The sequence below is a fragment of the Acipenser ruthenus genome, chromosome 48, assembly GCF_902713425.1.
Source record: "Acipenser ruthenus chromosome 48, fAciRut3.2 maternal haplotype, whole genome shotgun sequence".
NCBI classification, from domain to species: domain Eukaryota; kingdom Metazoa; phylum Chordata; class Actinopteri; order Acipenseriformes; family Acipenseridae; genus Acipenser; species Acipenser ruthenus.
The window spans coordinates 1,126,807-1,139,442 of record NC_081236.1 but is presented as its reverse complement, the minus strand read 5'-3'; the positions used below and the strand labels follow the sequence as shown (position 1 = coordinate 1,139,442).

The 12,636-nt window shown below is 45.6% G+C and overlaps 1 protein-coding gene across 8 annotated transcripts; it reads left to right on the top strand.

Moving 5' to 3' along the window:
- The first annotated feature begins 72 nt into the window (after nucleotides 1-72).
- LOC117404604 (G protein pathway suppressor 2) lies at nucleotides 73-11,892 on the top strand. Of its 8 annotated transcripts, none has more exons than XM_059014407.1 (12): nucleotides 73-149; nucleotides 3,783-3,898; nucleotides 4,617-4,726; nucleotides 5,120-5,232; nucleotides 5,538-5,617; nucleotides 6,531-6,610; nucleotides 6,907-7,081; nucleotides 7,159-7,260; nucleotides 7,539-7,618; nucleotides 7,836-7,928; nucleotides 8,513-8,596; nucleotides 10,028-11,892. In XM_059014407.1, the coding sequence occupies exons 2-12, from the start codon at nucleotides 3,805-3,807 to the stop codon at nucleotides 10,112-10,114; spliced, it is 1,098 nt and encodes a 365-aa protein (XP_058870390.1). In that variant the 5' UTR covers nucleotides 73-149; nucleotides 3,783-3,804; the 3' UTR covers nucleotides 10,115-11,892. The 8 variants fall into 8 exon arrangements, with proteins under 8 accessions (XP_058870390.1, XP_058870392.1, XP_058870388.1 ...); XM_059014409.1 differs by lacking the exon at nucleotides 73-149 and adding an exon at nucleotides 2,133-2,338 and having other exon boundaries at nucleotides 6,540-6,610; XM_059014405.1 differs by lacking the exon at nucleotides 73-149 and adding an exon at nucleotides 2,133-2,338.
- Nucleotides 11,893-12,636: the final 744 nt, after the last annotated feature.

Here is a 12,636-nt window from a genome sequence, read left to right as displayed (position 1 = left end):
TCTAAATTATGTTTATATCTTTAAAAAAAAAAAAAGTCTTAATCTAAGGGCAGCAGTGTGGAGTAGTGGTCAGGGCTCTGGACTCTGGACCGGAGGGTCGTGGGTTCAATCCCAGGTGGGGGGACACTGCTGCTGTACCCTTGAGCAAGGTGCTTTACCTAGATTGCTCCAGTAAAAAACCCAACTGTATAAATGGGTAACTGTATGTAAAAGTAATGTGATGTCTTGTAACAACTGTAAGTCGCCCTGGATAAGGGCGTCTGCTAAGAAATAAATAATAATAATAATCCTAAAATTGTAGCTGATGCAAAACTTTAGAAGGCAGTTCTTTTCTGTTCTTTGTCTGGACTCGTTCTCCAACCTACATTCATTCTAAGACTATGAGACACCAACAACCCTTATTCCAGAAACACACCGGAACTTTCTAAGTATATATATTTTTTTCTTGGCAACTCAAACTAACCCTAAACATGGCCCGCGCGTCACTATAATTGACAGCTCGAGTTATCCACACTTTTTCGATTGGCAGTCGAGTTGCAACAGACCCGAAACGTTTGTCGTTTCATTTTACTACGTTTAATTGAGTATTTCTGAATTCAGGACTATTGAGGGTTCCATTCCAACAGCCTTAAAATACGTTTCTTTACAGCACAGGGCTCACTCAGTTCATAGAATAAACGTGTAGATTATTTTTTATAAAACATTACCCTAACATTACCCTTAACTATATTGCTCAGTGTGTCGAGTTACTATGACCGCGTCTATTACAGCACTATCACGGCAGGCATAGTTTCCGTCAGTGTGTCCAACTGCCCAAACAAGAGCATTTATTACGCTTATAAAAGTTTCCGTCAATGCTTTTTCAAACTCCGCATTTTCAATCTACGGTATTCCTCTCCCAAAATAACATGTCTTGAATGGAACATCGGTACATTAGCGCCCTCTAGCGGTCCCTGTGTTGTATTATTATTATTTATTTCTTAGCAGACGCCCTTATCCAGGGAGACTTACAATTGTTACAAACCAGTTCCTTACAAACCAGTTCCTTACTTGTGTAGCTGGTGATGAAGACCGGGTCGCCCTCCACGGACTGGTTTGCCACCAGCGCCGTGACCCAGATTGAGTAGTTGGTCCCGGGTTCGAGGTTCTCCAGTCTGGCTGATTCTGTGAAGACGGTCTGGGTGTGGTTGAGGAAGGCCCAGTTGCCAGTCCAGTCCACTCTGTAGCCGTCGTGCCCACCTTCCGGCCGTGCCCAGCTCAGGTTCAGCATCGTCGCGGTGACCTCTGACACCTGCAGCCTGGAGACGAGATCCGGCTCTGCAGAACAAAAACAACGCATCCCCCGGGACATCAGCTCACCAGGAATGTCAGAATGCAATGGGTCTGAGAAAATGATTAATTTCACCTGCTGGAGTACTGTGCAGCTGTGGACAAAAGTTTAGCATCCCCCAGTATATATTATTATTTATTTCTTAGCAGACGCCCTTATCCAGGGCCACTTACAATTGGTACAAGATATCATTTATACATACAATTCCCCATTTATACAGTTGGGTTTTTACTGGAGCAATCTAGGTAAAGTACCTTGCTCAAGGGTACAACAGCAGTGTCCCCCCACCTGGGATTGAACCCACGACCCTCCGGTCAAGAGTCCAGAGCCCTGACCGCTACTCCACACTGCTGCCCACACCTATGTCTGTGTGTGTGTGTGTGTGTGTGTGTGTGTGTGTGTGTGTGTGTGTGTGTGTGTGTGTGTGTGTGTGTGTGTGTGTGTGTGTGTAAGGGGGGGGGTTGATTTGATTAACTTGGAAACATGTGCACAGATTTACAGACACACAGGCACAGAGGCAGGCAGGAAGGCAGACAGACAGACAGACAGACAGACAGGCACACAGGCTGACAGACAGACAGACAGACAGACAGACAGACAGACAGGCACACAGGCTGACAGACAGACAGACAGACAGGCACACTCATTAAAAAAAAAAGATTTACAAATGTCTGCAGCTGTGTATTGCATTTTGTTTCAGTGTAAAACAAAACACAAACTCTAAAAGACTACAAGTACCACAATTCCCTCAAACTTCATATTTGCGCCGGAAGTACACCTCTCCCTGGCGTTTGCCTTTGTTTCCGGTACAGGTCATGTCGCCGGAAATACGACGCAGTTGTGCTCTGAGAATTGTTTCCCGGAGATGGCGGGCGACGTCTGAAAGTAAATATTAAGATAAAAAAAAACATAAAAAAACAACCCGAGAAAACCCGAGGAATTAGAGACGAGGCCTGGGAAAATCTGCGAAAGCTCCAAACACCGGGCTTGAGTCGAACTGGAATCCAGGTAGTGACGATAAAAGAGCGGCTAAAGAAATCAAAACAAAACAGAGGGCTCGGTGGAGCGCAGTTCTGAGGTACCGGAGAGTTACACCCTTTGAAATAAACACAAAACCACACGTAAATATCGACATTAAAATAAAGTGTGTTCTTTTATGCAACAAAACCCGCATTTGTGGACAGTTGTACTTGTCGCTGGGCCTGTACAGTTTTATAATAACGCAGGAAAGTGGACCGTTTTTATTTTATTTTAGTGAGTTTTCACGGAGACGTTACGAAATACGGTACATCCCGACGTCCCATTTAAACTATTATAAAAATGCACGAAAATTAAACCGTTGTAATAGTTTAAAGATTAAAACGTCGATTACAGGACTCCCCAAGGCTTTAGCACATTTTAATTCTACAGTTGTGTAATTAATTGAACGTCATGATAGATACAGGAATATCGACACAGATATGACACATGTTCAGGGCTGGGAATAAGACTCCTGTTGCACAGCAGTGTCACCCAGTCCAGGTTTTACTACCAGCTTGATCAGCCCCCAGTGTGTATAGCTAACAAGCTCAGGGGTAAAACCAGGAATGGATCAAACTGCTGTGCAATAGGAGTCTTATTTCCATCCCTGCATTGTTAAACCATATAAAAATGGTATGCAAAACATCCCAACGTGAATCGCTGACTGTGAAATGCATCCAGTTTAGTAACATGACTGGTACTGTTGCAAACCACTCTGGAGTGGGGCAGTACAATTTAGATTTAACTCGTTTAATCATTTTAATTGGTAATGTGATTAATAAAACTGTGCATGTGGTTTTTCTAATTAGAATAGCAGTGAATAATGGCAAAATAAATCCTATTCTATGGAGTCTCTACATAATACTTTAGAGAATATGAAATATATTGCAGGGGTGGGAATAAGACTCATGTTGCATAGAAGTTTCACCCATTTCCAGGCTTTACTTCCCACTTGATCAGCCCCAGTGTGTCTAGCTAACAAGCTCAGGTGTGTCTTATTATTAAACTCCTAGTAAAACCAGGAATGGATCAAACTGCTGTGCAACGGGAGTCTTATTTCCATCTGGTTTTCAAACTGTTATATTAGAAGTGTCTTGTTCGCATAAGAGAAAATGACTTGCTTTTTAAACTTGACCCTCTTACACCCTCTAGGGGCAGCAGTGTGGAGTAGTGGTTAGGGGCTCTGGTCTCTCGACCGGAGGGTTGTGGGTTCAATCCCAAGTGGGGGACACTGCTGCTGTACCCTTGAGCAAGGTACTTTACCTAGATTGCTCCAGTAAAAACCCAACTGTATAAATGGGTAATTGTATGTAAAATTAATGTGATATCTTGTAACAATTGTAAGTCGCCCTGGATAAGGGCGTCTGCTTAAGAAATAAATAATAATAATAATAATAATAATGTTGACCGTCCCGTTGTGTGGATCCTATAGGTGAACTTCGCCCACAGACGCCATGCCAGCCCTACTGGAACGCCCCAAGCTGTCCAACGCCATGGCGCGGGCACTGCACCGGCACATCATGAGAGAGCGAGAACGCAAGAGGCAAGGTGAGTGCGCCCGGGCTTATATACAGAGCGACTGATCAGGTGGGGGTGTATCAGTACTCTGATGCTACAGTCAGGGCTGGCCTGAATTCTGTTTTCCAAATTGATTCCCGATTCCCGTTCCCCGGTAATCAATTCCAGCACATTGCAGCGTCCGGTTAAAATGAGATTCTCACAGACGCTGGCGACTTTTAAATTGAATCTGCTGTTTGTTAGTCAGTTAAATTGGCTTCAGATAAAAGCTGGTGAACAATGGCGACAGTTATTATATCGATTCGAGTTCCTTCGAAGGAAATGGAATTAAAAAACAGGAATTTACCCCAACCCTGGATGCTGTACCTCAATCAATCAATCAATCAATATTTATTTTCTATAGCGTCTTTCATAGTGGACCACCATCACAAAGCGCTTTACAAGACAGTGAGGGGCAATGCACATTAAATACAGTGAAATACAGGACATGAAATACAACAGTACAAAACAATGCAAATACATTAAATACAGGCATAATACAATTAAATACAAGGCTAGGATGTGAATTCTAGACATTGTGGATGCATGTGTCATACACACACATACATACATACACACAGATATACACATGCATAAACAAACACTAGCATATACAAGTGTACTAGCAAACGCAGGCCTGGTACACAGAATGGGAAGTCAGTGAATAAATACATCAATAAAAAGCATTGTATCTCCTGACTCTTTGCAGAGGAAGAGGAGGTGGATAAGATAATGGAGCAGAAGATGAAGGAGGAGGAGGAGAGGAAGAGGAAGAAGGAGATCGAGGAGAGGATGTCTCTGGAAGAGACCAAGGAGCAGGTGAGAGAGTTTGGAGGGGAGGATGTCTCTGGAAGAGACCAAGGAGCAGGTGAGAGAGTTTGGAGGGGAGGATGTCTCTGGAAGAGACCAAGGAGCAGGTGAGAGAGTTTGGAGGGGAGGCAGTGCAGGCTCGTTGCTGTTGATCCTACAGTCCTGAACCCATTAAGAACCACATTCATTATTCTTTGAAACAAATTCACAGCCTGGCGCTGTATTGATGTAATGTGATGCATTCTGAGTCAGTGTGCTGCCATTCAAGAAGTTTTCCCATCTTTCTGAAGTGTATGTTTACAGCATATATTCTTCCCTTGGTGCTTGAATTTCCTTACCCTGCTCTGAGCTGCTCCCCCTCTCTCTCCTCTCTCTCTCTCTTGTTCTCTCTCTCGCTCTCAGATCATGAAGATGGGGGAGAAGCTGCAGCTCCTGCAGGAGGAGAAGCACCAGCTGTTCCTGCAGCTCAAGAAGGTCCTGCACGAGGAGGAGAAGAGGAGACGCAAAGAGCAGAGGTGAGTCCGGACAATTATACAGCAATTACAATTACACAGGTGTGCCCAGGATCAATTACAATTACACTGCAATGGCATTTCATTACAAATGACTCGATTACAGTTGGAACTGACCTCGGGTGTGGCTCAGTGTGTCTCTAATGATGTGCCAGCAGCCCAATAGCTGGAAGGGTAGATGATCCTTTCAGATTTGCTTGTGGTGCTGTCTCAGGGGCTTCAGTCCTGGGTGTCAGCATAAAGACAGTGTGTACAGGATCCAGACTGACGGGCAGTGCGGCGTGTTTTTGTCTGTGTGTGTTTGGCAGTGATATGACCACTCTGACTTCACAAACCTACCAGCAGGGAATGCCCCTTCATTCCAGCCCGCACCACCTGATCATGCAGGGTGAGTACTAATTATTATTATTATTATTATTATTATTATTATTATTATTATTATTATTAATTAGTCAATTAGCAGAGGCTTTTATACAAAGCGTCTTACAGAGACTAGGGGGGTGAACTATGCATCATCAACAACTGCTGCTGCTGCAGAGTGACTTCCAATAGGAACTCGTTTGTTTTACATCTCATCCGAAGGACGGAGCACAAGGAGGTTAAGTGACTTGCTCAGGGTCACACACACACAGGGAGTCAGTGGCTGAGCCGGGATTTGAACCCCCTGGCGTCGAACCCCTTTCTCTAAGCGCTGGACCCCCCAAGCCTCCTCACAGAACAGCACAGAGGCTCCGCGGGACAGCATAGAGCGGGGATTACAGGAGAACATTATTCAAAACACGTCTCCTAAATACAAAGTGGGGCTGACCCGACATGCTTCTAGAGAGAGAGAAGGAACAAAGTGGGGCTGACCCGACATGCTTCTAGAGAGAGAGAAGGAACAAAGTGGGGCTGACCCGACATGCTTCTAGAGAGAGAGAGAGAGAGAGAGAGAGAGAGAAAAGGAACAAAGGGACAACGTTTGGATATTTCAAAAGTTCTGTTTTAGTTGAAGTCGTTCGCTTCTTCAGTTTTTATTTTCCTAGTGCAGTTGTTCCATTTCATTCAGATTCATTCTGTTGTGTGTTCTCCTCCCCCCCTGCCCTGTCTCCTATCCTCTGCTCCCCCTCTCTTCTCTCCCCTCCCCCTTTCCTCTCCCCCCTCCCCTCCCCCATCCTCCCCTCCCCCTCTCCTCCCCTCCCCCTCTCCTACCCTCCCCTCTCCTCCCCCTCCCCCTCCCCTCTCCTCCCCTCCTCCCCCTCCCCTCCCCCTCCCCTCCCCTCCCCCTCCCCCTCCCCCTTCTCTCCTCCCCTCCACTTCAGGGAGTCCAGTGAATCACAATCGGTCCAGCGCTCTCCTCAGTGAACGCAGTAAGCAGCTCTTCCAGGCCCCAGTCATTTCGGTAAGAACCCAGAGAGCGTCTCAAAACTACCTCATCATGATGTTTTTTTCAGAGGGCGTCTCAAAACTACCAGCTAACCTTTCTGGGGGTAGTGGTCTTTTAAAATCACTTATTAGACGGTAACGGCTACTTTGAATGAACTGTGTAAGATAAAATCATTATGCATGATATTTATTATCAGTCAAATACTAACTGAGACGTAACCAACTCTGAATCACATGTATTTGTCATTCAAGAGCTATGAACTGTGAATCATGACCGCAGCGTTTGATTGGTGGTTTTGTGTCACGTGACAGGGGCGTCACTACCAGAGCCAGCCAGGCTTCAGTGGCGGAACCGCGGAACACGGGCAGTACCAGAGCAGCCAATCAGCACACGGCACCTACAGCGTGAGCCAATCACAGCACGCCTCTCAATACGCCCCCGGGCAGCCTGTGCCAGTGAGCTATGCAGGGAGCCCCCAGCTTAGAGGTACTGAGACCCTGAGTGTGTGTCTGTCTCCGCCTGTGTGTCTGTCTCTCTGTGTGTCTCTGCAGCGTGTGACTCAGGCTGTGTATCGCTTGCAGGTGCCTCTGCGTTCCAGACCATGCAGTACCTCCCTCACCAGCAGGGCGGCTACGCCATGCACAGCCACTTCACGCCCCAGCAAGGTGAGTCTGCACCCTGCCAGCCCCAGGATACAGCAGGGATGGGAATAAGACTCCCGTTGCAAAGCAGCTTCACCCATTCCAGGTTTTACCTCCAGCGTGTCTAGGCAACCAGCTCAGGTGTGTCTGATTAAACTCACCGCAGAAAGAGGAATGGAGCAAAGCGCTGTGCAACGGGGGTCTCATTTCCATCCCTGACTTAGTGATAAAATGTCTGAATGACCTTCACAATGGTGAATGGTGTTCACTAACCTCTCTCTCTCTCTCTCTCTCTGTGTCAGCAGGTTTTATTCAGACTACAGGGATCCCCCTACAGAAGCAGTTGGAACATGCCAACCAGCAGTCTGGCTTCACTGACTCGGTAAAGAACAGCACCCCTCATTCCCCTCTCAGTGGTACAGTCCAGTGTTCTCTGATTCTGCCTGTGCTGCAGCCTATTGCAAGTAACCATATAAGCAGTAAGAGATTCAGCGCTGGGAACAATGTTCTGAAACGGAGAAACGCTGATATTAAATTGGTGCGAAAATATCCCCAGCTCTCTCTAACCCCCCCGCCCTGGGTGTGTTTGTTTGTTTCAGAGCACACTGAGACCCATGCACCCCCAGGCTCTGCACCCCACCGCTGGGCTGCTGCCCACCCCCCCCATCACCGTGCAGATCCCCCCCGCCAAGGTGAGTGCCGGGTGGTGCAAAACTTCATTCTATAGGGTGGTGCAAAACTTTTGACCACAGCTGTACACAGAAACAAGTAGCGAATTTTTGTATGTAATTCTGTACCAGGTAAATGACCAAGTATAGCTAGATAATTTTGGTCTGTTTGGGTGTGTGTGCGTGCGTGTGTGTGTGTGTGTGTGTGTGTGTGCGTTTCTGCAAGAATTCAAACCCAGCAGACAGGTCTCTCTCTCTCCAAGGAGAATCCGACAAGGATTCTCATCAATCACTACAAATACTTCACGAAGAAGAAAAGTCATTGATCAGCTGAAACCAGATATATATATATATATATATATATATATATATATATATATATATATATATATATTTAGAAGTTCTCGCGTTTGAGCGAATATATTTAAAACATTAAAAAAATTGTACTGGTATCGCATGAGAAATTTGGTCGTTGTTGTTTTTTTTAATCTAATATGGATGAGTTGGTGGAAGTTGGAATGGAAGTAAAATCTCTGCTCTCTCTCTCACTCTCTTCTCTCCTCTCTGCTCTCTCTCTCTCGTTTCGTGTCTCTGTGTGTTTTGGACAGTCTGGCTTGCCGTACGCCCACCCCCCTCGCCCCGCCTCTCCAGGGAGTTTCACCCACGGGACCCCGCCTCAGCCCACACACTCTGTGAGTCTCGTTCCCTCATTCATTCACACAGCGAAACACACCAGCGCTGCTCTTCCAGCCTCAAGCTGCATCTAACCTACCCTGTATCACTGCTTCATACATCTCACATTCTCCATCAGAAAAGACAACACATGATACAGAAAACGCGACAGCCAGGAGCCCTAGTTAGGAGACTGTGTGCTGTTTGACCTGCGCTATTATAACAAGTACAAAAGCGCTGCTCTGATGGCATTATGGGGCAGCAGTGTGGAGTAGTGGTGAGGGCTCTGGACTCTTGACCGGAGGGTCGTGGGTTCAATCCCAGGTGGGGGGGGACACTGCTGCTGTACCCTTGAGCAAGGTACTTTACCTAGATTGCTCCAGTAAAAACCCAACTGTATAAATGGGGAATTGTATGTAAAAATAATGTGATATCTTGAAAGAATTGTAAGTCGCCCTGGATAAGGGCGTCTGCTAAGAAATAAAATAATAATAATAATAATAATAATTATGAGGCAAACGGGAGCCACGATCATGACGCATATGAACCTGATCCGCGGTATAAAGCCGCCTCCTCAAGACCCCCCTGTTCAGCCTGCGCTTGTAGATCTCCTGATCCGCCCCTCCTGCTCTGCGCTGGACTCGCCTGACCTCAGCACCACGTTACTGGATCCTCAGCTGATGCGCTATCCTTGCACTATTGCACTGCTAATCTGTCACTGTAGATATAACTTGCAGTGATCCTAACAAACCGCATCCTAGTTCATATTGTATTCTAGTAGTATTATTATTATACAGAGCATCCTAGTTCATATTGGATTCTAGTAGTGTTATTATTATACACAGCATCCTAGTTCATATTGTATTCTAGTAGTGTTATTATTATACATAGCATCCTAGTTCATATTGGATTCTAGTAGTGTTATTATTATACAGAGCATCCTAGTTCATATTGGATTCTAGTAGTGTTATTATTATACATAGCATCCTAGTTCATATTGGATTCTAGTAGTGTTATTATTATACAGAGCATCCTAGTTCATATTGGATTCTAGTAGTGTTATTATTATACAGAGCATCCTAGTTCATATTGGATTCTAGTAGTGTTATTATTATACATAGCATCCTAGTTCATATTGTATTCTAGTAGTGTTATTATTATACATAGCATCCTAGTTCATATTGGATTCTAGTAGTATTATTATTTGCACTGACTGTAAACTACACTGTGTTTCAATATGAAGCTTGCATTGTAACCCTGTGCTGCCCTGTAACACCTGTGTGAGTCGCCTGGGATAAAGGAGTCTGCCAAATACTAGTAATAATAATATTAATAATCTGTTATTTCAAACTGTGGCTCTAACCCTTTGAGACGTAGCACCTCGTTTATAATCCTGTATCCATTCTGATCCCTGAACGATCCTCTCTCTCTCTCTCTCCCCTCCTCGACAGGTGACTTTCCAGAGCTCCCCACAGCCCGCCCCTCGCCACGCCTACATCTCTCACAGCCAACCGGGACAGCGCTTCTACCACAAGTAACCGTGGCAACAGAGAGAGAGGGGGAGGGGGGCGTGTCCTAACCACCCTGGGCTTGTTAAAATCCTCTGCTGTCCTGTTTTGTTTTTCTAAGAAGATCTGTGGATTTCATTTCCGTGGCTTTTTACATTTTTTTTTTTTTCAGCGCTGAAAGTGCTCCCTGTTTCCAAGCGAACTCAGTTCTGTGGGTCTCTAGGGTGAGATTTTTCTCTTTCGGTTCTGTGCGATCTGGTTCCCTAAAGCCTGTGTTCCAACAGGCAGCTTTTTTCTGTTAACTTTTCACGAAACTCTCTGTAGGGAAGATGTTTTCTGCCAGCAGTTTTTCACCAGCTTAGCTCGGTGGAAAAATACTGAAGAATGGATTTCACAATTTCTGTGACGTTCTCTGTATAATAACTGTAAGAGAAAATTGACGGGTTTTGAATGAGGCAACGCTATTCTTTTTTCTGGTTGAACAAATGTGTTTATAATCGTGAAATATCTGTTTTTAGACCCTGAAAAAATGTAACCCTGTCCGTGCCTGTTAAATACTCAATAGTGCTGAATTTAGTAAACTAAAAGAAACTTAATAAACTCACTGGCAAACGTTTCCACGAGAAGCCCATGTCAAATTCCACGCCAGACGCTTCGAAAGAAGACATTGGAAAAGACTTCTAGTCGCAAACGTTTGTCATGAAATTAAGTTTCTTTTAATGTATCAAGAATTTCAGCTACAAAGGAAATGATTCACGGACCCGAGTCACTCGCACTGCCTTTTCATCAAGAGAACCCAGCGTGGCTCGTTTTGGAGATTTGAATTGAACTCTGTAGACAATACAATACAATGGCTTTGTCTCTGGATGCATTAAACTGTAGAAAATCACATTAAAAGGATACACAAATCCAGACTGATTGCTTTTTCGGTACAGTGTTTTTTGAAATAGGCCACTAATGATGACATTGTAGCAGTGAAGGTGTCCAAATAATAAGAGAGATCATTATTAACTGGGTTTGCGTCACTGCACCAGAATTAAGTAGCTCAGTGGTTCAAGAAAGAGCTGGGCTGCAGTGTGGAAGGCAGCGGGTTTGAGTAGCTCTGGTTAGAGAAAGAAAGAAAGCGCTGGGCTGCAGCGTGGAAGGCAGTGGGTTTGAGTAGCTCAGTGGTTAGTGACAGCACTGGGCTGCAGCGGGTTTTGAGTAGCTCAGTGGTTAGTGACAGCGCTGGGCTGCAGCGGGTTTGAGTAGCTCCGTGGTTAGTGACAGCGCTGGGCTGCACTGGGTTTGAGTAGCTCAGTGGTTAGTGACAGCGCTGGGCTGCAGTGGGTTTGAGTAGCTCAGTGGTTAGTGACAGCGCTGGGCTGCAGCGGGTTTGAGTAGCTCAGTGGTTAGTGACAGCGCTGGGCTGCAGCGGGTTTGAGTAGCTCAGTGGTTAGTGACAGCGCTGGGCTGCAGTGGGTTTGAGTAGCTCAGTGGTTAGTGACAGCGCTGGGCTGCAGCGGGTTTGAGTAGCTCAGTGGTTAGTGACAGCGCTGGGCTGCACTGGGTTTGAGTAGCTCAGTGTTTGGACAGAAAGAAAACTGATCTACAGCATTACAGAAGATTGCTACTGTCATTGTAAACTAAGGCCACATAATTGTGTACATTTACTGCTTTGATGTTCTCTGTACGTGTGTGTTTTTTTCTTCCTTTTAAATCTCTTTTTGTACCTCGCAATGCCTTTGTCTAATAGCTTTGCAATGATAATAATGTCTAGCATTTATATTTTTGTGGTCAACGAATAAAAAACAAGTGCTTTTTTTTTTTTTTTTCCCCCTGCTATTCCTTATCGACTTTTCTTCATTTCCAAATCCTGAACTGATCCCCAATACTGAATCCCGCTGGTGGAGCTGCAGGACGCGATCCCGGTTACTGGGATGGAGCTGTCCACTGAGATCAGGCGAGGGTCGCTGGTTGATTCAGCATTCAGAGTGCAGAAACAGCTGCTCGGGTTTGTGACGATCGCTGCTTTTCTTAGACTCTGCGGAGAACAGCGATCCTCACAAACCCAAGCAGCTGTTTCTGCACTCGTTTCCCTCTGCACAGTAAAACAGCCCGATCGACACCAGAGACCCTCGTATGTGGAGCTTGATCAGAATGGTATTGTTGTCTTACGAGTAAACCTCATACATCGAACTGTAACTCTGAAAAGCATTAGCCTGACTGTGCCTGGACACTTTATTAGGCCCTGTGCCTAGTCTCAGGTTAACATGTCCCAGACTCCACAAGGCGCTGGAAGATCCATTCCCTCGTTAATATTGAGTGCAGAGGATCGGGATGACGAATCCTTCACACAGTCGGATTGAGATCGCTGTGGTGTCCGTGGAAGAAGTCTCTGTCGTGCTCCTCAATCCATTCTGGCTCAGTGGAGGGGGGTGTTATTGAAAGCAGCCATCAGGGCTCAGCATTGTTGGCTGGACTGGATGCTTCAGTAAACTATTGGTTCAGCCTTCCAGAGTCATCAAGGGCCCCCGGGGTACACCAGGAGAACATGCCCCCCCACCAGGGCC